Consider the following 27,020-nt stretch of genomic DNA (forward strand, 5'->3'; position numbering starts at 1 on the left):
TACATAAGAGATAGAGCTGCAGCAGCCACCACACATTAAAAAGATAAAATCAATTCAAGTCATGAGGAAATGACATAGCTACTCCTGTCTGGCCTACAGAAAACAGCTATATTCCTCCCAAAACATAAATTCAGAATAAAGGTTCTGTAGGCACAGTGAATATTTATGATTTCTCTTAATAAGGACATAAAATACTGCTTTCAAAAGAAAGAATCCCATTATAATTATGGAGACATTTTCCTCCTCTCTTTAATAGGGTTATGCAACAGCTATTGATTCCTGACTACAGTCTAAAGTACAATTAGTGTATTTGTAGAAGTGTCCTTTCTAATCACAGTGGACCTCATATTGCTCAAAGCTCCTCACTCACACTGAACAAGCAGTACTCCTCCCTTCATACAGCCAAACCCTCTGGCATCAGAAGATGGCTGTAGGAAACAAAACCCTGGGGAACCCCTCACTTGGGCAGGAGTCCTGACTCTGTCCTTCCCTGTTTGGTGCCAGGTTAATGAGAAGACCATGTTAAATGCTTGGGTTGAAGGAAGTTGGTTCAGAACTGCTGCTCTTCAGCAGGTGAGGCACCGACTGCAGTTCCTGTGTGGGCTCTGCAGGGCTGCAGGCACTGGGACTGCTGGTTGCAGAGGGCGCTCAGATTAGAGTGTGAAGCCTCAGTGCAGAGACATTCCTCCCTTACAGGCAGGCACTGAGTGCTGAGTAAGGAAAAGATATTTCTTTTGCCTGCTTTGCTCTTCACTTTGGTGTTCAGAAAGGCGAGATAGGCAGCTAGAGAGAAGTATAAAGGGCTAGAGAGAAATGTTAAAGAAAACCATGTATTTTCCTACCCCAAAAAGCAAACATGGTGCTCAGTGGATTACATTCCTCTCATTTCTTTAAGATAAGAACAGTGTTCAAAGGAAAATCTCCTCTTCTGAGCTATTCAGTCATTTTAAACATGATTACATTCTAAATATCACAGTATTTGCAAAGGATTGGGATCACAGTGATAGGTGGGTAAGGTGCTCTCCTTGCCACCTTTCTATTTACTTTTGTATTTCATGCTCAGTATCCTTGGTGCCAATAGCTCTACCTTGAGTTCAAATGTTATGATAAAACAATAGTTACTGAGCCTTTCACAGAGCATTACACATCCTAGAGCAGCACACCATTCCATTCATGGTGCAGCATCTCCTACATCACAGCAGCACTAGCCAGACTCTGCTGCAAGGCAAATATGTAGCCCAACTGGCACTGAAACTGAGCTGCCTGCCCTTCTTTCTGGGTAACTGTTGCTTTTAAGCACTTAACTGCTTAAAAGTTACTTACTGCTGCCGTTAGTCAATAACCTGCGTATCCTATTACAGTTGACACCCCAAAATAGCCCTTAAAGCCTGCAGAAGAGGTGTTTCTCCCAGGCCACCAGCAGGAAGGTATGTGGAACGTGGCAGCCCTCCTTAATCATTATCAAAATGCAAATGGAAGGCAACATTTTCTACAAACACCTGCATTCTAGATGTTAAAAGGGGTATTTTCATAATTTTCTGTAAGACCTCCCCAAAAACACACCACCTCAGGGACCAGACTAACCTGCTAGAGAGAGACATCAGAGATACATCGGTGTTAGATGTGTCACCACATCCTTTTAATCAGTGCCCAGTCAATAGTCTGCATTCTACAAACAACTGATTAGTTTTGCAACTTATTTCCACAGATGTCATTGCAAAATCTATCTGAGGAATGTCATCTGCACTTGAGAGAAGGACAAGCATTGTAATTAAGTATTAAGCCATTTCACCAGTGTGAGTCTGCCATGGAGTGTGAAATGGCTATAATTCACATTTTTAAGACCTTGCATTTATTAGCATCTATTTTCTACTCAAGGTTAACGGTGTGCTGCACAGAGAGTTAAGGAAAAAAAAAAGCAGGGGGGTGGGCAGAAAAAGCTCACATTTTTGTTATTCAAATGGTTTTATGTGCATGTTTGAGTGTACAGATTGGTCACACAGATAGGGTTTCTCTCAGGTGCCAGAGGACTTCTGGCTCGTGCACCTTTGTGAAAAGCACTCGAAGGTTAGATGAATGCTCTGATTATGGAGCAAGCAACATTCTGCTGTTGAAAGCTAATGACAATCCTCGATGCAGCACACCTAGGCAGGATACAGATCTTGTATACAAGAGAGATATTCAATCTGAGATAACAGTCAGGATTGATGATTAGTATCTCCCAGAAAAAGGCTTTGTTTGCCTTAGGAAACCCCTACAGAATAAATGTAGAGAGAGAATAATGAACCAGACTGCTGTATTTTATTCAGGGTCCAGAAAAAGTTAAACTGGTCTCTTGTCTGGAGCCAGTGCTCCAGATGCAAATATGCAAAGGAGTCTTGTGTATTCTCCTACCAATCACTAAACAAGAGGGATCTTCCTACAGCTCTCTATCCCATAAGCACAGCTGTTTGGCAGCAATTTCCTTTAGGAATGTGCTTTTTACTTCCCTATTCCTACTCTTGTTTAGAGGTGAAGGGCTCCATAGCTCTGGCAGAACATGCATTCTCTTGCCCTCACACAAATACAAGTGCATCCTGGAAGAGCCACTTACCCTACTGCAGGCTGCTCAACCACCAAGTCCGACTGCTTTGTTTCTTTTCCCTAGCTTCAGTCTACCTCATTTTTTACTTCAGCGATATACTGTGTTCAAAATAACATCCTGCCAAGCTCCCCTTCCTGCCAAGCCTGCTTTCACCCTCCATTAGCCCTCTTTGAAGAGGATCTGCCTGTGTATGGACAGATGCTATTAGCGGTGCTGTGAACAGGGCAGGGCCATGATTTATCCAGCCGGGATAAATCAGCAAAGCTCTGTCAATGCCTCTGCCATTTCCCAGGCGTGTGCCTCCTGAGCATCTCATCCAAATCTGGGCTTCACCTGTTAAAAACAAGGAAGGAAAGGACACAAAGAGCTAAATCCTCCCTTTCTGGTGCCAGGTGTGAAAGCGATGAAGGCCATTAAGAGAAGATTTGCTGGGGTAAGGAAAGGGAACAGCAAACCCTCTCTTCTCCTTTTTGCAATAGAAACACTCTAACAGATGGAAAGCCCCAGCAGTCAACTGCCTCCTTAACTCCAAGCCTTATATCCAATGGTATAAATAGATCTTAATACACTGCCTACAAGAAGCCTATGGAAAGCCTGCCTTTAATTTGGAAGGACTGTGGCTTGTCTTCTATAATAGATGAACAGGCAGCAGCTTTGAAGGTATGTCAACAGGAGGAAAGGCTAAAGTAAAGTGGCTGTGGCTGTAAAACCAGTGTGAATTCTACTCTGAGAAAGTTTCATCCAAGAGCAAACATTTCAGGAAGCCTTAGCTGTCAGGGCACAATTGTTAGATCAGATGTGTTCTCCTGGATTAGAAAATGGAGAGTGATAAGGACCTCTGATGTTAAAAAGAAACTTATGAAGTCTACTATATTAGTGAATGAGCCTGAACTTGCTTTAATTAGCACTGAAGTAGCTTGAAGGCTAGAAACTGTTCTCCAATTTTAGTTGTACACTGACAAGTATGGGTTGACTTTTGTGGAGACAGTCATAGAAATCTAACCCACCTGTGTCATGTGAAAATAACTGTATTTGTTACAACGTGGAAAGTAAAGCTCATCCCAGCAGCTCATCTGCTGTCTTTTAAACTGGTGGGACTGCCAAAATTGTTGTGATTGGACTGGTATGACAGAGAAAACAACTGTATCCTTTCTGGTAAATCAGGTGGAAAATAACCCTAGCCAGATACAAGGCTACATTGGCCATTTCCCCCTTGCTGACACCTCATAGGAATCCCCAAGTGTTTGCTGTGTTTCAGTATCACACCCTGGCCTTTACAAATGATTTCCCTTCCTCACCAATTACTTCCTCTTTCATACCATTCATTTTTTTTGTGTGTGTGTGTTCCCTCAAATTTTTGGTCTCTTAATCTTTATTAATGTAATGGGTCTTAGACAGAAACATTATTTGTGTTCACACTTACTGAAAATGCCTCTGCTGCCTTGTGAAATGCAGCTGAGAGAAACCTTAATTTGATAAAGAATTATTGTTTTGCAAAATGAGCATTGTTACATTAGCTCAGCACCGTATTTAAATTGCTTTTTGCTACAATGGGTCTCACTTGGACTATTTGGATAGTTCAGTGCTGTACATGGTAAGGTAAAATTGCACTAATAAAATCAAGCTGCAAGTACATTTCATCTGCCATTTGGTACTTTGAGTGCTTCATAATTAACTTTGGTCAAAAATTACCTTTTCAAGCCCAAGGGATTAATTCTCCTTTAACTGTATTTGTGCATTACAGGAGAAACCAGTCGTCCCTTGGCTTCCTGGCCTTGGGTGAGCAGTTTACTGCATTTTTAACCTACAATAAGCATGGAGGAATTCCAGGTGTGTGCTTCCCCTCATGGAGTGAATTGCATGCTGTCTGATTTTTTATTTATTTATTTATTTAACTCTGGGAACAGAAATGCCCTAAAGCAGGTTTCCATGCTCTGAGGGCTCCTGCCCAGCATGATGTGGATACCGAGGAGGCGTTTATGCTAGGCTCCTGACCCAGGGATGAGATAGATGCTGTAACAGTGACCACCTGGCGTACAGCCTCACAGCTTCCAGCACTAATCAGTTAAGAACATCCTCCTGATATTTTTTCTTATATTGGATCACTCACTTTTTAATCCCTTTCCCTCAAACTGTTTGCCCTGCTCCTCACTGGCTAGTCTAGCCTTTATCCCTCACCGCAGAAGGCTGCTGATCTCATGTTTGTCAGACAACTTCTGTTAGCCTCTTTGGCATATATTTGCCTTTTGGAAGAAAATAAACAGAGAAAGGCGTGTGATTCCTGCCAGTGTCAAGGAGAGGCTCTCCAGACAGGCTCTTGACATGTTACTTGGATGCTACTAAAATAATCTGGTGGGAAAAGGTCATTTTGAATTCAACTTTTACACATAGGCAAACACATTACCATATGTCAAAGACACCAACCTGCATGAAAAAGAGCCAGTGAAGATGAGTGCAAACAGCTCAGTGTCCAAAACAAACCTCCCAAGCTCCCCCCACTGCCCTAAACTATTTAGGGTTGATATTGGATGGCAATGTTAAACATTCCAAGAATTTGAAAACAATTTGAATTTGCTTGCTTTCCTTTTTGCTCTCTTTGTCCAGTTTAGAACTCAGTGAACAGCTACCAAAACTGTCCTGAGTCTAAATTTACTTTAAATAAAGAAAAGCATGGAAAAGTTCACAGGGTATATAAAGTAGGTTTTCAACCACCTCTTGTTATTAGATGATTATTAAAGAATAGTCTAAATCCCAAATAGGACACATGAGCCTAGGCTAAACAGCACCCTGCAGTAAACAAGACATTTATGTGCTCTGACATTCCCACTATAACTGATGCTGAACAGGATTGGTTTAGGACATGTGAGTCAGTCTGCAGCACAGGAAAGCACCTTCTAAGAAGAACCAGCTGCAAAGTCCAGACCTGTCTCAAACACCAAACCAATCCTTGCAGCCTTGTGATGGGTTTAGCATGTAAGGAAAAAGTTATGCACATATTGCCACCTGCATTTTCTCCACCTAAACCATTGCATTGTGTTTTAAAAAGGTCACTCAGAAAAGAGGACCACACCTTGTCTGTTCTCCAGGACAGTGACCATTTTGTTGAGCAGGCAGTTACTAATAAATGCATTAGGCTATATGAACTGAAGATCAGCTAAATGGAGATCAGAAAGTCTGTTAAGAACATGCGTGCTGTCGCTCGGAGCATGTCAGTCTTAGTGACACATGGGCATGAGTGGAGGCCTTTGGGAGATGGGAGGAGAAGAAGGAAAGAAACAGAGATGACTGGCACGATAGCATACTGCCTATCTTGAGGGGACATCAGTCTGTCTGTTGAGGAGAAGAGGAAGGGAAAGGAAGACATACAGATGGTCTGACTCCCAGTGGTGACAGGAGCAGTTGGTCTCCTCTCTTTCCAACAGTGACAGTCGCTGTCACCTTATTTTGAAGTCCCCTAACAGAAAAGTGGGAGTCAGGATGGTACTGAAAAGAGCAAATGGATAAATCACTAACTAATTGTAACCATTTGGTCCAGAAAGAGTGCTGGAGGTTGGTGCCTGGCGACAGCCTGCGATAGCTGAATGTGCACTTTCCCACCCTGAGAACTTTGGCGTTAGGAGGAAAAGAAAGTTTGCACTATTTACCACAGAAAAAGGTCTTTCAGAGTCAAGCCAGCTACTGAGTGCATGTTTACAGTGCTGCTTTCCCAGCAATGTATGACAGCTTGGGACCCATTGGCTGCCATCTCATTCAGCTCCATTTTACTGCAGCATCTTTTTAAATAGGCCAAAAGGACACCTTATGCACACAGTCTGCTATCAAAACAGGAAGGTAGCAAAAAAAATGTCCCTCAGAGTAAGATTATTTTTCTCTATTAACTCTGTACTGCACCCAAAAGACACCATTTTACCTAAGAAGCAGCCAGTCCTCCAGTATGTAGGGAGAGAAAGGGATGGTTCTTGGTTTGAGGAAGAATAGAATAGAATAGAATAGAATAGAATAGAATAGAATAGAATAGAATAGAATAGAATAGAATAGAATAGACCAGACCAGACCAGGTTGGAAGAGACCTTCAAGATCATTGCGCCCAACCCATCATCCAACACCATCTAATCAACTAGACCATGCAACCAAGCACCTCATCAAGTCTCCTCCTAAACACCTCCAATGGTGGTGACTCCACCACCCCCCTGGGCAGCCCATTCCAATGGCCAATCACTCTCTCTATGAAGAATTTCTTCCTAGCATCCAGTCTAAACCTCCCCTGGTGCAGCTTGAGACTGTGTCCTCTTGTTCTGGTGCTGGTTGCCTGGGAGAAGAGACCAACCTCCACCTGGCTACAACCTCCCTTCAGGTAGTTGTAGAGAGCAAGAGGGTCTCCCCTGAGCCTCCTCTTCTCCAGGCTAAGCAACCCCAGCTCCCTCAGTCTCTCCTCACAGGGCTTGTGCCCCAAACCCCTCACCAAGTTTGTTGCCCTTCCCTGAGCATGTTTCAGCAAGTCAACATCTTTTCTAAACTGAGGGCCCCAGAACTGGACACAGAACTCAAGGTTTGGTCTAACCAGTGCAGTGTACAGGGGCAGAATAACCTCCCTGTTCCTGCTGGCCACACTGTTCCTGATACAAGCCAGGATGCCATTGGCCTTCTTGGCTGCCTGGGCACACTGCAGGCTCATGTTCAGCCTACTGTCAACCAGTACCCCCAGGTCCTAGTCCAGTACCCTCAGGTTCTGGAATAGAGTTTTTTGCTCTTGGAAAACCTTGCCTTCTCTACACAGTGCTTCCACTGGCTCTTTTCTTCTCAGGATGGGGGGAAAAAAAAAAACCTTAGTTTTGCCAAGATGAATTTTTCAGGAACACACAAAATGTTTTAGGATCTGTGGGACTACATTTTACAAGGTAAATACTATTCAATGATTTTCCTTAAACAAAAAAAAAAAAAAAACAGGAAAGGAAAAAACCCACCAGATTTTCACAGGATTATTTTCACCCAGTCCACTATTTTCAAAGTCAGTTGTCTAACAGCTCTCTACATAAAACAAACATGAATTTAAAGCAAATCAAATATACTCAGCCACCCCTCGCATGGATGCTGCCATTAATTCTTTTCAATTTCATTTAGCTTAATTCCCTTTGGAACAGAAGCATACTCAATCAGATTAAGGCCATTTTAATTCACATTTGTCCCCTCTAATGTGACACCCTATAATTATTTGGATTAAATTGCCCTCCCATGTTTAGAAATGTCCTAACTGATCACACACTTGGACCTAAACCTTCCATCTCTTTTGCACTGTTGAAAGTGGGACCTCGTTGACTGAGTTACTTAGATGCTACTGGATATTTTAACCATGATCTAGCCCTGTTTGTTTGCTTGTTGTCTAATCTATCAGTGAATATGTGCTGTGCCAGAAAGCCTTTGTCACCTGAACCTCACCTACAAATCCACCAACTCACTCCTCACTTTGTTTGCTGCCTCTCTCTAGGGAAACAGAGGGTACTGGTGCTCAGCACCATTGCACCCTGCCCTCCTGGGGCTTCTGCCACCCACAGCAGGTCCTGGCAGCAGCACTTCAGGCTGAGCAAAGACTCTGTTTCCCCTTTCTTTTTTTTTAAAAGGAAGTGTACCAAGATTGGGAAAACCACAAGGCAGGGTTAAAGTCACCGCATGGAGAAAGGGAACAAACTTCCATAACAAAATGAATCACACTACCACTGCACTTGTTGTCTGACATACGATCCCCAGAGTGCAAAATGGGAACAATTAGAGTGTTTCCAGAGAGAAACTGAAAGATAGAGATAGAGGAGGCAGCCAGGATATTTGTCATCTTCCACAGTGATCTAGCTGGGCCATAACTGTCCCTAGTACCAGAGGAGAGAGAGTTAATGAGAGGTGCTCTCCCATCTCAGTGCATCTGCAGTAAATCTGCAGTGCTGGTGCACAACTTCAGCTGTCTGCAGATTGCTTCATCCCCAGCAGCTTGCAGGAAAGGAGGGTTTTCAGCCCAAGACCTGAGGACAAGATGTCTTTCTGGAGACTTTTTCACCTTTTCTCTCTCTCTTTTTCTAAGGAAGGATAATTAGAGCATTGATGGCAAACCCCTACAGCCATCTGGGTCATAAGATCCCAAGAGATTCAATAATTTATTAGGCCATATGATTAGTCTCTTTTCAGAGACTAGACATCCAAACTACCCTGCAGTGCCACACTGCTTTTGTTTTTTGGGTTTTGTTTTTTAAATAAATAATACTTGAAGGCAGAGCTGGTTCCAAGGAGCTGTGCTCTTTATTCCCTCCTGATATAATGTTGTCAGCAAGAGGGATCTCTGTGACTGTGAGTAGTTACATGCATGCCAGACCCCGCGTAGGTCATGGAGGGTTTGCACTTCTGCAAGACAAATAATGCTGGAAAGCATTATCCTTTTGCCTGTTGCTACTGCCTGTGATTCAGCACAGACTCCAGTTCTCTCTGCAAAACCAGGAAAAGCTTTCACTATTTGCTTTTTCAAATGCTGAGCCCAGAGTATGCAGAGCATGTTACAGAGAAGAAACAATGCTCTAACGACCCATGATTGCCTTTACCTTGGTCATCTTACATGTAAACATAACAAGTCCCTTCTCTTCCAAGGCATCCTCTTAGTGACGCCTTTCCAAGTGAATCCCCAAGCTCTTATGTGAAAGCAGAAATGATGCCCAGCAGTATGCACAACTCCATCAAGGTGCCACTGAGTTAGCATGAAACCATATTCCAAAGTTTACCTTAGTTCCTTGAAGGGGTCTGCCCTGACATTGGGAGTTTCTATAGATTTAGGGAACACTGTGCCTTCTGCTCCTGAAATCACAAAACAAACAGAAGACAAATTGTAAACATTATAAGCTGTTATCAGGGGAGTGATCAAATCAAACCTAGGTGCAATTTAACCCATTGCCTGACCCCATTTCTCTCTTGCACACATCACTCTGTCCCTGGGAAAAGACAGATCTTGATTATCTGAAATTGGTTGCCTTGATTACAACTAGGACTAGCCTGTAAACTGCAGTTCTAGGTGTAAGAGCAGCTGCTTGCTCCCCAAATCTGGGAAGCGTTTGCTGCCCCACCGGACGTATGGAGCTTGTAAAAGTTTGGTAACCAGGCATCTAATCCAGCCACACTGCTTACTAATGAACCTGGATGCATGTCATGACTTTATTTCTTTTGCTAAGCTCTGAGAGATACTCAAAAGACAAACCCAAGTTGCAGCTTGATCACTGCAAATGTCTCTCCAGTCAGGCTGTGCTCCTGCCTGGGGAAAAGGAGAGAGGTGCCCACCTGATGAAATGCAAAACAACCAAGCAGCAGACTCTGCTCTAGTCCAAGTCTGACCACTGGTTTGATGTGTGACCCAGAAGTCACTCTGCTTATTTCCCTATTTGCTGAGTGTTTTTACATCACGAGCTGTAAACTCCTAGGTAATGTGCACAGCTTTCCTAAGTTTCAGACCACTGCAGTCCTCTTCTATGACCACCTGCAAAGCCCATGTTGGGCCATTTCACCCAGTCATCCCTGCATCAGGTCCACATATTGTGACTGAGCCACGCTGTGTCTCTCTGAAAAGAAATGCTCTCCCTATATTGTTGCTTTAAGTCAAAGGCAGCCCGTGCCATCCTCTGGTAAGACTTTCCATTAATTCTAAAGACGTACATCTAATCTGAATTGGTCTAATTTCAGCTTTCAGCCACTAAATCTTCTCATGTCCTCACCTGCCAGTCAGTTGGGTCCGCTTGAGCAGGCTCTCCGCCTTGTGGAGATAGTTATTGGTAGTGACCCAACCATCCCAGCCTTCTCTGAAAAGTCACAGCTTTCTGAATCATTCAATCATTCACTGTGAAGCTGACTTTCTGGACTTCTCATTGCTCTTTTCTGAACCCATTCTACTTTTAAAGTGCTCTCTTGGGACACAGCTGCTGTCACTGCCACCCTGTACTGCAGAACGTCATCCTCTCCCTCCCTTTGACACTAAGCACAGCTAAGGATAGGTCTAACTGCCTTACACACAGCAGTGTACTGGAAATTAAGGTTCATTTTTCTCTAATACACAGCTGCCTAGCCAATGAGCAAAGATGATCTGTATTCTTAAATCTAGGCCTGTGGTCTTGCATTCAGACACACTGTGACCAGTTAGCCACTTATCACCTGTAGCCACCACAGCCATTTCAGTGTCAGCACCCAAATAGCACCAGTACAAACTACAGATCCTGATGGGACCTTCAATATGTACTGGTTTAGCTCTCCTTTAACACATGCTAGTGTAATTGTTACCTCTGTGCAGTCTGGAAGTCACCACTGTAGAATAGAAAATGTTCTGAGATGATGCAAAACACGTTAATACAACACCCTTCTGCAACCTCTGCTGGAAGTGAGAAACACCTGTGGCTTCAATAAGGCTGCACTTCCTTTGCACTGAAACAGCTTCATTACCGTACCTGTGATTCTACTCTGTGATTATTAGTTTAGTTTCTCCAAGCTACCTCACTGTGTTAACATAATAAAACCCAACAACTCAGAATGAAAATAAGCACTCTAACCTTTACCAAAAAAAAACCTAACCCAGAGAAAAACAAAGTAATCTCAAAGGCCATAAAAGTAGTCTGAAGTTTGAAGCTTTATACTTGGGAATTGAAATTGATCCTATGGCACAATACAGATATTTAGCTCTTAACTTTGCTACAAGCCTTCACTGTTACAAGTTGTCAAAAGCAGCTGTAACTTGCCAGCCATGAAGGTTATTATTATCAGATCTGTCTTCCCTCAACAGTTTCCCAATGATTTAAGTCTCTCCTTATCCACAACGATTGCCTTGGCTATTTGCTTTGCAACGAAACTTAGCAAAAGATGCAGCTGGCAGATACCTGCATAATAAACCAATGTTTTGTGGAGGGCAGGAAGGTGAGGAAATGCAGATGGAGAGCTGCACGGAGGTATTGTACCTTTTCCACCTCCGTAACTTAAATGGTGACTTGATGCTTGTAATTTGAATTCATTTTTTGCATGCTTTAGGTCTGCTAGTTCAGTTATGCAGAGCCCCAAATAACGGTCTGCACATCACCAGAAATGCCTGCAGAACACAGAGAGATTTTAGCATATTTCTAGTGACTCGGGCTTTCCCAGGCTTTGGTTATATAATGTGAGTGAAGGAAACAACTTTGGAAACAAAGTCAATGAAGACTTCAATGGGATCATTTCAGGATGGCTGAAAATAAACGAGGCTGCTATTCCTTCCTCCATAGCTTTCTCCTTTCCCTGCACACAGTTCTTAAATCCTTTGTTCCTGTTTTCTTCGTTCCCACACCCATGGAAGAGTCCCTTATCCACTGGGAACAGGAATAAGATTTCTAAATCCTTCTGTTTCTCTTCTCTAATAGGAATTAGAGGTGAACTCCACCTGCCTTGATAAGGTTTCTTGCCTTAGAGTTTTAAGAACACAAGAATTCCCCAAGGGCCCCCTGTCTCTGTCACTGAGTAGGACATCAGCCACGAGGGGATGCTGAGGGACCAGGTCTGAGACATCCCTCCCTTGAGTCAAGGCTGTCAGCAGCTGGGGGCCTCCTTGAGCTGGCCATCACCCAGCCACTGGAGAGACACTGATAAGCTTTCTTCACCTCACCTGATTATCATTTTAAGTGTCTCCATTTCTGTAGCAGGGGCCTCACAGATTAATTAAATACTCTGGACAAGTTTTTTCCGCTGCCTGATGATTCCACAGGATGCTTGTTCTGCCTTGGACTGTGAAAACCAGTAAATAACCATCCTCTTCTTTCCATGCTACTGGAAATTTTATAGACCTCAAATGTGCCCATTCCAGCCCTCTCTCTTCTACACTGAAGAGTTTCAGTCTCTGCCTGGAGATCAGTTCCTGTGGTGCCTCCTGATGGAAACAACTGCCTTGGACAGATTCAGCTACAGTGGACATTTGTGTCAAAGTCTGGCTCTTGGACACCACGGCAGTCCCCATTCAGCCTCTGATAGCATCATTGCTGAATGGTAAGTGAAAGCATTAAGGCCAGAGAAAGTGACCTCATTTGGTGGTTTTAATAAAGGCTTTGGCCAAAAAGAACAGGGAAAGTTTTATGGAAATGTGCTGTTGACATTGAATTGAGCTACTCTGGCTCTGCAAAAGAGAACTGTGATGTCATGGATAAACAAATGTTTGACCTCAGGGAATGGAAGAAGAGACAGAGTGTGAAGTGTATAAATCTGAAGTCCAAAGTTGTGTGTTTAGAAAGCAGTACAAATTTCTTTGTGTTGGATGCTTCCAGGATGGGAATGTCCCTAGAGAAAGGCTAAGTGCTAGTCATGATTCATGGCAGCAGGACATGGCCAAGGGAAGGGCAAACATGACATTAAACTGAAAGGCAAATGCAAGTCTAACAGGAACATGAAAACAATCACACTATTTTAAGAATTATCAGAGAATCCTTGAACTACTCTGTAGCTTCCAGATCACCCTCACTGATGGGACTGTACAGAAAAGAAATACTGTCAAGACTGCAAGAACAGAAGTCTATCCTACAAAAGAAGACTAGAAGCACTTGGCTTTTTTAGCTTAACAGCATGATGGATAAGGAGGGATATGAACGGGATAATATTGAATATAATGCTACTGTTGGCACGAGAGCAAGTGGCAATAAACTAGTCTCAAATATATTTGGGAAGTGTTTTCTGGCCAAAAGAGCAGCAAAAATGGGAGCAGCTTTTCAGTTAGTTGGGAGAGAGAATCTGAAAAACTCATGATTATAAGAGATGGTGTCTGAAAACCAGGGGACAAGATCGGCAGGACCAGAAAGCGCCTTCCAGTCTTGCACTCCTCTAGTCTTATTTTCACTTTCCTCTACCTGAAGAATGATGGGGTTTGGCAAACGGTAGTGCACAGCTCCAACAGTTCAAGAATTAGCTGCTATAATCTTCCTTCTCACCCAAAGCTATGACATCCCTCCTCTCTCTTTATTTGGAATAAAGGAAATGGAAATTAATGTTATTATTGTACCACACAGCTCCGGCTTCCTGAGTGATCTGTTATTAAAATACCTGCCATCTACCACGAAAAATCCATAACACAAAATTCCTATTTCATTGCAAAGTACTGAAATTTATTGTTTTTCCTTCACCTTATGAGACTCTCTGCTGCTGCTAAGAGTAACTTACCTACAAACAGCCAAAGACACTTAGGAGAAAACAATCATATAATTTGTATTTAAGCATACTCTGTTGTACATCCCTAGGCAATAAATTATTCTTCCTCACAGAATCATATCAGAGTGACTTCTATTAAAAGCCATACCTACTGACTCCCTCTTCTGACACTGGGTAATTTACCACCGATAAATGTTCATAAACAGTTTGACTGAAAAATCCATAAAGCCATTTCAGCTTTATTTTAAGTTCCATTTAATGTCCCTCAAAAATGATTTCATCAATGTGTTTCCATTAGCTGGTTCTCTGCCCGATAACTTCATTCCACACAATCAGTCAGGAACTTACAAAGCATGTGACAGGATCTACCTGAAGTGTTTGGAATCACCATAAAGAGAATAGAATAGAATAGAATAGACCAGATGAGGTTGGAAGAGACCTTCAAGATCATCGTGTCCAACCTATCATCCAACACCACCTAATCAACTAGACCATGCAACCAAGCACCCTATCAAGTCTCCTCCTGAACACCTCCAGTGATGGTGACTCCACCACCTCCTCAGGCAGCCCATTCCGATGGGCAATCACTCTCTCTGTGAAAAACTTCCTCCTAACCTCCAGTCTAAACCTCCTAAACAGAGGACTTCCCTCCTAAACTGAGGATAAAGATTCTCTCTAAGAGTGGACATTTGTTTTTCTGCTTCCTTTCTAGTGCATAAGGTGTGGAAATGTCCAAGACCCCTATATATGTTCACTTGATGCAAGAAGGAAAATCAAGAGTCCTATAGCAAGGAAACCTTTACAGTTCAATTTCAGGGTTTGGGGGATTATTTTTTGTGTGTGTGTTTTTCTCTCATTTAATTTGAGATTCCAAGGAAAGACTGAAGGAGAACAGGTCTGCCAAATGAGTCTGCATCTTCTAGGGCACTAGTGGGTTCCTAGAATCATAGAATCAGTAAGGTTGGAAAAGACCTCAAAGATCATCAAGTTCAACCTATCACCCAACACCTCATGACTACTAAACCATGGCACCAAGTGCCACATCCAATCCCTTTTTGAACACCTCCAGGCACGGTGACTTCACCACCTCCCTGGCAGCACATTCCAATGGCCAACGACTCTGTGAAGAACTTTCTCCTCACCTCAAGCCTAAACTTCCCCTGGCACAGTTTGAGAAACTGTCCCATCCAGGAGACAAGCCTGGATGTGGTTTGGACCATTGCAAGTGAGTTGCTGGAATGACATCCAGCTTCTGGATTTTCTTCTTGCTTTTCTCTTTCCTTTTTGCACCTGCTACAAGACTCTCCAGCATCACTGGTCTGCATCGTCTGAAGACACTCTTCTTTTTTGCTGCAGAGCAAGTGTCTGGCACAGCAATCTGCCCTCTTCCAACATGGAAGCAACAAAAAGAGTCAGTGGGCTGGGATTTTGGCAATCACCTTGCTCTACAACTGAATTCAAGACACAGCATAAAACAAGGTGGTTTTTTTTTTTTGTTTTAAATCCCAGTTTCTCACTGGAACAATGCAGAAGCATTAAGTTCTGTATGTGAATGTTGGTCTGCCAGTCTCCTGTGGAGTGCCTTTTGGACAATTAGTCTTCTTCATCTAAATGGAGATTTTGTTGATCAATCTCATGAGCCTCGTGAGAAAAGACCAGGAGATTACTAACACCCCACCAAGGCAAGGGCCTTGGTGCGAGTTCAACACTGCCTGGATGTCAGGAGCTCTGTAGGAGAGGAGTTACAAATGCTTCAGGAAATGAACACATGTCAGCTACAACACTTATCTTGCTAACCAGCAACAAATCCAAACAGAGGAAAGTGGGCATCAACAGCTCAGCTCTCCAAGCTGCCTCTCACTTTCCTTGTGTGCTGCAGAAGTACTTGAGCTGCTTGACACTGTCCTGGTACCTTCCCTGGTGCATAGGCAAGGGCCATCCCTGCTCCCGCTGGCCAGCAACAGAATCCAGCTGTCATGGCAAGATAGTGATAACATACTATCCCTCTGCACAAAACTTGCTCTAGGCTTCTACTGCTATCAGCTGGAAGGGAGAGAAGAAGCGCTCAAATGCAATGTGATGAGAGGTATTTTTAGATTAATGATTGATGCTCCTGCTGCCAAGGGTAGGTGGCAATCAGCTGAACAGCACTTGGGGGGGAGCAGAACGTGAAGGAGAGAAATCAGGTTTCTGCTCAGGTACAGATGCACCTGGCTAGCTATTCCTTACTTTCTTTTTTCTTTTCTTCCCAGAAAACACATTTCTTCCCCACTCTGTGTGTTCTTTCAGTAGTAATTCCAGACCCATAGTACACATTTAGTGATGCACATCACTGTTTAATAATGAAATTGGCATCTCAGAGCACCGTGTCAAACTTGCTGATTAAGTTGTCTTAAGTGCCCCATCGCTTTAGCACTCTGCCTTAATGCAGTACTGTCCAAATGAGGGGAGAAGAAGAAGGATTTGCTATGATTTTTTTCCAAGAGGCAATGTACAGCATGCTGGTGATCCCCATAAACTACCTCTATTACTGCTATTATTGATCAGGACACATTCAGTGATTTGTCCACGAAAGCAGCCATCTGATGAGGTTCTCTCCTCTCCAGGTCTCAACAGGGTAATATGCGACAGCCTCAGAAAGGTGTCTATGCAAACAGATGCCCAGGAAGTAAATACAATACAAGTAAAAATGATTTATGCCTGCTCCTTCTAATTGCTAGCTTTAAAAGCCTTATCCGTCCTTAATTTATGTTTTAAATGGATGGACATAATAATTGCTGTTGCTCCCCTTGAATCCCATCAAGGCTGAAATCAATAGGAACTCCACTTCAAGGCCAAACAATAAGAGCCTGGCTCAGTTAAGCCAGTGCACTGAACAAAAGCCATAAGGCTTCATTCATGTTTCTTTCTAGGATACAAGAAAAATAGTTCTCTGCACAGGTCTGTCTGTCTGTCCACTTTCATTATCAAAGTACCGGGGAGTTGTTCTTGGATGGGCAATCTATGTAATGAAATCATGTGCAGCATCAATAGAAGTCTTTATAATAAAAATGCAGTATAATTTTCTTAGAATCTTTTAGATGTGGGTCTTGGCACTGTAGGCACATGGGAAGTGAGTCAATCCCTAGCCACTGGGCTGTGTTTGAGTTAGGTCAGATGAGAACTCCTTGTGACACCAGCACTGCCAGCCCTACTGGGTGGAGGAGAAGAAGTTCTCTGACTCATAGTCCCAAGAAATAAATGGACCTCAGTTTTAAGCCAGAAAACTTGCTAACAGTAAGCTGAGCTGCAAGGTAAGCATGTAGTCATTAGTGGTGCTTGTGTCTGTAGACACATGCTGATCTTCAACAGCCTAGCTGCACTGGTGGAATGCCTGAGAAATATAAAGGGAATAACTCAGAAGAACAGAAGGGCTTGCATCCAAACTAATAAAAGTCATAGAAATAAAGGTTGTCATAACTTATGCTGACCTCTAGACATTTCCTTCTTGGCTAGTTTTGGGGTCTTTCAACACTTGTTTTTTCTGCAGCCCAACAATAGCAATGTCATCACTGAATTTCTTTGAAGCTCTTCTTGGCATTCTCATGCCAAGTTGCAAAGAAACTCAGAAAAGCACCTGAAGTAGGAATACACAGTGGAAATTTATCAAGGAGAATATTATGTGAGCTTCAAGCAGATCAGCTTGTGAAGGCTGGGGAAGACACTTAGGAAATAGAATATAAATCTGCCACACTTTTAAACTTGATTTCAGCGTTTGGTAAGTGTACAGTATGTTTCTTTCATAATCCTTGTGACATTTAATCAATATTAATCTGATGGTGGATGATTCTTCTTTTTCCTTCAACAGGATTAAGGTAACACAATCTGAACACACATTTCAGCCTGGACTCAAAGCCTATACACTTTACATAAATGCTGTCCTTTTTGCCTGGGATGTACTTTGAAGTAAAAGCAAACACAAGGAAAACTTCTCAGTGTGTCTGCCTCTTGACTCTCTCTCTCCAGCAAAAGAGGAGTTTACAATCTGGGTGAGTGGATTTTGAAGAAGGAGGGCAAATGTTAGTTGAATTTGCCATTCAAAGAAATGCACAGCAGTGTCAATGGCTATTGCTCTCAAGGTAGCAAAGCAATCAGAAGCATTCATTCAAGAATTGTCTTCAAGATCTGGTCATTTTCATTTCTTCCCTTACACAATAGGAAAAAACCCACACATTTATTTGGAAGAAAGTATCTGAAATCCCACCCCAGCCTCTGGGGGCGGGGGCGGGGGGAAGTCTCCACCCAATTCAATCAAAATAATTTTTTTCTGTATAGCTTGTTAATTCTTTGTCACTGCTGATTCCAGATTAAATCACTTTATCACTCCTGGCTTTTACATTGATACAGAAATAAGGCAATTCTGAACTGAGAGTAAAAAAAGAATTTTTCTTGTGGCTTTAATCACTGCTCTTTCATTTTGCTAAACCTGTTTTTTTGCCCAGCACCACAGCTCTACAGTGAGTGCAAAGGAATCTGATGAACCTCTGTAGCCATATCTGAAAGCTACAGACAGTGGAGGCTGTTTCCAGTCTTGCTAGTGCCAGTGCTAAAACCTGGTATCTTCATTTGTCAGCATTTTCCCCTACTTTCCTCATTTTATTCTCTCTTCCTTTTCCACAGGCCCAATGACTACATGACAGCTTGGCAAGCACTCCAGAACTGCGTTAGCATTACTGCTTAATTACCTATAGGCAGTGTGGTAGTGAATCCTCGTAGCTGCTTCCTAAAGAAGTTCATACATCTTCAGCAAAAGGTCAAATGCCTGTCCAAGTCTTGCGAGCAGCATGGTTGTGGCATGCTCTTTTCTTTTACTGAGAGCACAGAAGAGAGTTCTGGAGTAACTTCTTCTCCAGGTGCCTTTAAAGCAGCCTGGGCAAGCAGGAGCTCATTTGCAACAGCATGAACTTCCCTGGGAAAGGCCTCTGACCCCAGGCTGGTGGTATAGTGTTAACTTCCAGAAGCACAGCGAGGTGCCCCAGCAAGGTTCCATGGCCATGCTTCTACACCACTGAGCCATCTCTGAGTCAGAGGCAACTTCCTCTCTGTTGCTTTTGTAAAGGAAAAGGACCATGGAAAGAAAATATTTCAATTTGCTAAGCAGTGAGTCTTGTAGCACCAATACTCCTTTGGGAAAGCTATTTACAGACCTGTAGTCAGGACATGTTTTTCAGGAAAACATACAGAACACACAACACAGGGATTCAAGTTTGGCATTTATCCTCAGGTGTAAAGTTGCAGCAGGCACAATGGTGAGGCCAGAAAGCTCCATGTCCTTTGGACCAAGCCTGATTTCAACACTTGGCTACAAGGGTTGTTCCCTCTGCCACAAACAAGTCAGCAAAATGCCATTTTGAAATCATAATGGCCGTTGTAAAGGGCAACTGTGCATGTCCTGGTCCATAAATAATCACTTCTGAACAAGGATGCATGCAGCAAAAGCGGGTGGTAATTCCTGGAAGTTGTTAGATTCCTAGCTTACACCAGCCTCTGAAATGCCTGGAACCAAAGAGCCTTGTGGATTATTTTAATTAAATGTAACTACTCTTGCACTCATTAAAGTTACTCTGCTGTAAATATAGCAACAAACACAAGCTGGAAGGGACTAGCCTGGCATTGCAGCCACAGCTTTGCAGGATTCCTCCCAGATCAAGTTAATACAAACTCCCTGAAAACATTTATAGATGTGAAGCTGTAGAGACAGCTGGGCCAGCCTGCACAGACATTAGCTCACCAATGAAACCTAGCACTCTATGTTCTCCAACTACAGAGCAGGTTGCTCCCTTTGCCACCAACAACAGAAAATTCTAACCAAACCCTCCCATTTAAAAGAGCTTTCTACAAGACAGTCACGCAGTGATACCCCACCATGACCCTGGCATATATTGCTTTTATTGGTGGTGTTGCTCCACTAAGGTCCTGTATATACAGCTCACTCATGAAATGCTGGAAACTTGCCTTGCAATTAATTACTCCAACCTGAATTAATAAGTTTGCAATAACATTTCAACAGCTGCTTTTCAGGTGCAATCCCAGGCACCTGGGGAGAAATTAGAAAGGAAAAAGAAAAATAAAAAAGGCTCCCAAAATAATCACAGAATTTCAGGGACTGGAAGGAACCTTGAAAGATCTTCTAGTCCAACCCCCCCTGCCAGAGCAGATCACCTACACCAGATTACACAGGAACGCATCCAGGTGAGTTTTGAACATCTCCAGAGAGACTCCACGATCTCCCTGGGCAGCCTGTTCCTGCTCCTGAAAGTCTAACCTGTGGTCAATATTTGCATGCTCCACACAGTTCATGGCCCAGAGGCAATAAAAAGCTACAAGGTAGAAACAGAGCTAGTGGCTAATTATTTGAAGGGAGGGCATGCAAGGGGTTGGTGAGATCAAAGGTATGTTTTAGCCAGCTGTGGTACAAGGGAGGACTGTGATGTGGGAAATATATGCCACTCTAAACACAGCTGGTTTAAGTTAGGGTTTGTCACAGAGAAAGCCTTGAGACTATTTTTTATCTTTATCTGTAGAAGGAAAGGTTATGCCATGGCAGTGTGAACATCTAGGAGAGAGAGACATTTTTCAGGGACCCATAGTGGGAACAATCTCTGTATTCTTCTGTTAGAGAAAAAAGGTCTTGTGGTTTTATGACTAATCCCATCCTCACCGAACAGCAAAATGGCAATCTTAAGAGTAGTCAAAAAGTGTGTTTGAGCTGTAACAGGACAGCAGCCACCCCATGCAAACCCAACCTCCCATGCAAACCTTCCTCCACCACTCAAAACCAGGGACTTTTTGCTGTTAAGCTGCAGGAAGGTGTCTTTGGATTGTTCTCTCAGCTCACTGCAATGTATATGGATCCCCAGCAATATCTACTCTTACATAAAAAATAAAAATAAAACAATTGGTATTGATATTACACACCAGAATATACTGGCAAGTTTCCCTGAAAATACACTTCAAAAAATAATCTAAAAAAAAGAACTTCCCCAAAATTCAACTTCAACAAATAATCTCAAAAATGAAAAAAAAAGTTCCCCTGAAAATAAAGACAAAAGAAAGACAAAAGAAAGACAAAAGAAAGAAAAAAGAAAGAAAAAAGAAAGAAAAAAAGAAAGAAAAAAGAAAAGAGAAAAGAAAGAAAAAAGAAAGAAAAAAGAAAAGAAAGAAAAAAGAAGAAAAAAGAAAGGAAAAAAAAGGTAAAAAAAGAAAGGTAAAAAAAGAAAGGTAAAAAAAGAAAGGTAAAAAAAGAAAGGGGAAAAAAGAAAGGGGAAAAAAGAAAGGGAAAAAAAGAAAGGGAAAAAAAGAAAGGGAAAAAAGAAAGAAAAAAGGAAGAAAAAAAAATAGAAAGAAAAAAAAAGAAGAAAAAAGAAAGGAAAAAAAAGGAAAAAAGTTCCCCCAAAAATAAACTTAAAAAAAAAATCAAAAAAGGAAAGAGAAGAAAGAAAAAGAAAAAGAAAAAAGTTTCCCTCAAAATAAACTTAAAAAAAAAAATCTAAAAAGAAAGAAAGGGAAAAAAAAAGAAACAAAAAGACTTTCCCTGAAAATAGACTTCAAAAATAATCAATCTCTCAAAAAAAAACCCATAAAAAAGAAAAAGAGATGTCAAGGCCCTTGGGAGAACTGACACTGGGATGTCATCAGATGTTGTCTTCTAAGGCTGAATGAAGCATCTGACCAGAGTTTAATTTCTGCAAAAAGTTATGCTAATTTCAATTGCTTTAGATGTAATTAAAAATGCTTTTCTATAGAGATAATAATGTAAGTCTGTTAATTAGTATCAAGTGGCATCTAGAGGGCATATTTAAAAACTAATCTGGAGAATAAATAGAGCTAATTAAGAGTCAGAATAATGCTTTATGATTGTCTTCTGTTTATAAATGCTCCAATGTTCGCTGTGCGATTAAGCGAAATTGGTAATTAATATATATCAAAGTTAGTTTTCAGCGCTCTTTTAACTACAGACTAGTTCTTATGCACCATTTTTCAGACAGTCTTGAACATGTTTCATTTCTGGGAGCGGGGGTGGGAAGGGGAACTGCTGCATGACGTACCACATACCAATTCCATTAAAACAGCCTCTTTCATCGGCTGGAATGAGCCCTGCGTGTTTATGAGCCACCAGGGGCCAGCCAGTGAGGCACTAGCCGATGTCTACCTTCTGTTTGCCAAAGGGCACTGCTGATCCTTGCTATGGCCAGCACAGGGAAGGCTTGCACGTAGAATCATAGAATCAATAAGGTTGGAAGAAACCTCAAAAATCAAGTCCAACCTGTCACCCAACACCTCATGATTACTAAACCAGGGCACCAAGTGCCACATCCAATCTCCTCCTAAACACCTCCAGGGATGGTGACTCCACCAGCTCCCTGGGCAGCCCATTCCAATGGCTAACAACTCTCTCTGTGAAAAACTTTCTCCTCACCTCCAGCCTAAACCTCCCCTGGCACAGCTTGAGACTGTGTCCTCTTGTTCTGGTGCTGGTTGCCTGGGAGAAGAGACCAACCCCCTCCTGGCTACAATCTCCCTTCAGGTAGTTGTAGATGGCAATAAGGTCTTTCCTAAGCCTCCTCTTCTCCAGGCTAAGGAATCCCAGCTCCCTCAGCCTCTCCTTGTAGGGCTTGTGCTCCAAACCCCTCACCAGTTTTCTTGCCCTTCTCTGGACATGTTCCAGCAAGTCAACATCTTTCCTAAACTGAGGTTCCAGAACTGGACACAGGACTCAAGGTGTAGCCTAACCAGTGCTGAGTACAGGGGCAGAATGACCTCCCTGCTCCTGCTGGCTACACTATTTCTGATACAGGCCAGGATGCCATTGGCCTTCTTGGCCACCTGGGTGCCCTGCTGGCTCATGTTCATCTTACTATCAACCAGTACCCCAGGTCCCTTTCTGCCTGGCAGCTCTCCAGCCACTCTGATCCCAGCCTGTAGCTCTGCATGGGGTTGTTGTGGCCAATGTGTAGAACCTGGCACTTAGATGTGTTAAAGCTCATGCCATTGGACTCTGCCCATCTGTCCAGTCTGTCAAGGTCCCTCAGCAGAGCTCTCCTACCCTCTAACAGATCAACTCCTGCCCCCAGCTTGGTGTCATCCGCAAACTTACTGATGATGGACTCAACGCCCTCATCCAGATCATCGATAAAGATATTAAAGAGCATGAGGCCCAGCACTGATCCCTGGGGGACACCACTAGTGCCTGGCTGCCAGCCAGATGTGACACCATTCACCATCACTCTCTGGGCTCGGCCCTCCAGCCATCTCCTAACCCAGCACATAGTGCTGCCGTCCAAGCCATGAGCTGACAGCTTGGCCAGGAGTTTGCTCTGGGGGACAGTATCAAAGGCCTTGCTGGATTCCAGCACCTCTTTTCTGATGACAAGGTTCCAGCGTTACTTTGCAAAACAAACTTTCAGAATCAACTTTGAAGAGCATACAAAGGAAAAAAAAAAAAGAGAAAGAAAAAGAAAAAGTAATTATCATTGCCAGGATTAAAAGCTAGCCACAAGCCCAATAACTGCTGCTCTAACCTCTGTGGGAGGACTTTGATGCCAAATAGCAGACAGACACTTCCTTCTACAACAAGTACGTGTTCAGCAATAGCATGAACGAGTTGAGGTTATTTACATAGTGCAGATAGGTGTCAGCAGACACATACTGACAGCACCTGAGATTCCCCAACACCAGAGAAATGATCAAAGGAATTTGTCTGTGTACTACAAGTTGGACTAGTCTCAAGTGCAGCCAAAATCATGGGAAGAAACGCGAACATATGGTGTGACACTTCCCAGCGTGGCAAACAGCCATGGCAAACACTTTTGGAGATAAAATTAGATTGGGGAAGAGAAGCTGGAGAAAAACAAAGCCAACCATGAACTCTGAAAGCATTTCAGCTCAAGGTCACTGAAATACTTGCCACGTAACATCACCACTGGTAACATTCTACCCTTTGTTTTCTGATAGGTATGCATAAGCCTAGTAAACCCCAAGAAACACTCAGCTGCAGATAAAAATGAAAGCACACTACAGTGGACGGCAGTATTTTTGAAGCTGTTCATTCTGGAGACTAAAACAAGGCAGAAAACTCTAACTAGCTATAAAAAATAATTGCTGCTTTCTCCAAACTACAAAGTAAATACAAAGCAATATTTTTATAAGCTTGTAATCTGAGGAGGAGTACTGGAAACTTGTAAGGGAAAGTTTCAGTATTTTTTCTTCTTTTTTATTATTTTTAAGAATCAGTGATATAAATCTCTCTCATTTTAAGGTCTCCAAGAAAACACTTTAAAATAGCTGCTTCCTGACTTGACTTACCCTGCACAAAGACCGTACATTTAATTAGCTCTGAAGGGTGCAGTGTGAAGGGAGATTTGTGGTACAACATGGATCAAGACAAATGTTCCCCAGCTTTGTAACACTGGAAAAAAATAAAATGTTGAATGGGCCTTTTCAAAGTTTTAGGCTAAAAAAAGATACTGTTGATGTGAAGTTCAGCATTTATCCTTTTTATAGCTGGTGACTGAACTAGTCCAGTATGTAACAACAGTGACCTGCAAAGAGCTAGGCATGGCCTGTCTACAAATAGGATCTAGGACAGCATGACATCAGGTGAAAAAGAATGCTAAGGGTTGGATACAAAGTTCCATTCATGATGGTTAGACTCTGAGTTACTCATTTTAAGCTCCTCTAGACTATACATAATGTATCAATAACATGCTAAGCAATATGTAGAAATAATAACAACAACAAGAATAACTCTGTGTTATTCTAAGCTCCTTCGTTGATCTCTGGTTTAAGATGCTTACTAGAGAAGTAAGGAACAATTTAGAACCAACAGAGGCATCCAAATCAAACCATTAAAAAGCAGGTATCAGTGCACCCACAGAGACCAGTGGCACTGTTATGTGAGTAACTGCTAGCAATGCTGAACCACCCTGTCTGGTCCTACACCAAAACATTCATAAACAAATCAGACAAAGAGCAGGGACTGAACTGGGGAGCAAAAGAATTCAAGTTCCTAGTAGATAATTAGATGTAACTCTCAAATACATTTTAAAATCTTACTACTATTACTGTAACTGTTTCTTTTCTCTAATTATAAAACACAAATCCAAACAAACAATAAGTAACCCCCACCTCCCAAACTCCAAGGCTAAACCCAGTTTCTCTTAGGAACTACTGATGCAAAGCCTCACAGGCAGGACAGCTGGGGAGGGAGATCCTGCACAGGCGAAAGAGCTCAGGTTGCCCTGTCTGTCTTGAAAGGCAGGAGGGGAAGTAATAGCATTGGGCTCCTCTCTGGTGCACAGGACACTTAACCCTACCTACAGCATAGATAAAGACAGCTCAGAGAGGATGAATCCATACATGTGGCTAAGGGAAGATTGTTAGGCCATCAAACTCTTTGGATAATTTATTTGGGGTGTTAATTCATGCTGAAATTTCACTGCAGACCTCCTCCTTTGTGTTTGCTTTAGAATAAAGGGGGAGCTGGTGAAAGCAGAGTGATAAAAAAAACCTGAGGTTTCCCTGTGCACAGTGACTGAATCCTTAAGAGTGATCCCCCAGTGTCCTTCATTTCAGACCCAAAAGATAAAGTTGTTCAGTTTCCAAAGCTGGTTTTAAAGTTACTTTACTGAGTCAGACAGACAAACCACTTCCAGGGGATTTCTTCTTTTCTGGAGGGGAAATAATATATTGTGCAAATGAAGAAGCCCCTCAGACAGAAACTCCTGGCCACTATCTGCTTGGGAAAGAGTCAAAGCAATAGACAGTGAAAGGCTTTATCCCCAAAAGAAGCCTTCTGCAAGCATGAAGGAAAATCAGGCAAAAGTCTACTAAAATTTGAAGAGGTGCATAATAAAACAGTGACTTAAAGAATCATATTTTACCTAAAACTCTCAATCTCTCCGCTCCAACCACCACTTCGTTGTCATCTGCAGAAAACAGCAATTTTCCAGAGAGGGTTTTCACCTCAAATTTTTGGCTGTGTGCTTCCACTGCTTGGGGACCTGGAGGGAATAAGAGATTTAGCACCACCTTTTAGGGAAAATTACAACATACATTTAATAAATCCATCTGCTGCGATTACCCTAACAGCTCTGGCAGATACAAACTGCATCTGACACATCATACAAGGAAGTCTGTGCTTTTCAGAGGGTGACCCCTCATTAGAAAAAGGCACTGTTTTCTACCCAAATAACAACTCCTCAACTATTTCTACTTCTGTTTTCGTTAATGCTTGTGTACGACCTAAAATCACCATTAAAGCTGGCATAGCTGGGTAATTCTGACAAAAAGGCACTCACATGGGAAATAACAATGAATACACCCAGCCATGCTTTGAGAGTATTGGTGCAGCTGTAAGAGGCATGAAGAGTTCCCGAGTCCATTTTGCTTGGACTGATGCTGTGGTGTGAAAGATTCCTGGGTTCCTGCCTATTAAATATATCTGGATTGAAATATCATCACTGTCATGCATAGTCCAATTAACAACAACAAAAAGGAAAAAAGACAAATACCAATTCAGGGGCAAATGTTTTCTGTCAAACCATTTCAAGTACGTTCAGGCTCTCCCACATTTCAGTGAACTTTTAGCTAAGTGAAACTTTCCTTCATGCTCTTATCTCAGTTCTGTTACTTCTCCTGCAGGCTGCTGAACACCAAAGTGCTGGAAAGCCTCTGGCAATGTGATTTGTTGTGGAGCCTGATAAACATCAGCTGCCTGCATAGCAATTCTGTGCAGGTCTGTGGCTCAAAGGCTACAAAGAACAGACCGCTTGGTTACCAATCTAAGCTAAACTTTGGACAAATCACCATCTAACAGCTCTGTGCAGCTCAGTCCCAGTCACAGCCTCCCTGGAATATGTTACTGCACAAGGCAGCTGATCTGACTTTGCATTAATTCTGGTCATCTTCATGACTAGTCTCATTTCTCAAGAGACAAGAAAAATAAGACCTGAAGACCAATGTTTTCTAATATAGGCAGTTTCTAACTCCATCTATGCCCACCTTTGCCTGCACAGGTCTGTACTGGCACAAGGGCACACAAAGAATGACGTGCATAATTCACGCTCCAGAAAAGTGAGGCTATGCTGAGATCCCTGGAAACACTTAAAAATCTTGCAGCTGTTCTGAGAAAATCCAGTACTTTCAAGCTGCAAGTCTGATTTGTATCTTGCTAATTAACTGCCTCCCTACTCCTCAGTGCAGCATGCACTTTGTGGGACCACATCTC

At 42.5% G+C, this 27,020-nt stretch overlaps 1 protein-coding gene across 2 annotated transcripts in view; it reads right to left on the minus strand.

The window, feature by feature from the left end:
* SGCD (sarcoglycan delta) overlaps positions 1–27,020 on the minus strand; it is a 354,310-nt gene that overhangs the window by 27,052 nt on the left and 300,238 nt on the right. For both annotated transcript variants that reach the window (XM_054168463.1, XM_054168464.1), the window contains 2 exons: positions 25,675–25,794; positions 9,343–9,415 (listed from right to left, as the gene is read on the minus strand). In XM_054168463.1, the coding sequence (XP_054024438.1) occupies positions 9,343–9,415; positions 25,675–25,794 (193 nt within the window). The remainder of the gene's footprint in view (positions 1–9,342; positions 9,416–25,674; positions 25,795–27,020) is intronic.

Source organism: Dryobates pubescens, chromosome 16 (genome assembly GCF_014839835.1).
Source record: "Dryobates pubescens isolate bDryPub1 chromosome 16, bDryPub1.pri, whole genome shotgun sequence".
Classification (NCBI taxonomy): domain Eukaryota; kingdom Metazoa; phylum Chordata; class Aves; order Piciformes; family Picidae; genus Dryobates; species Dryobates pubescens.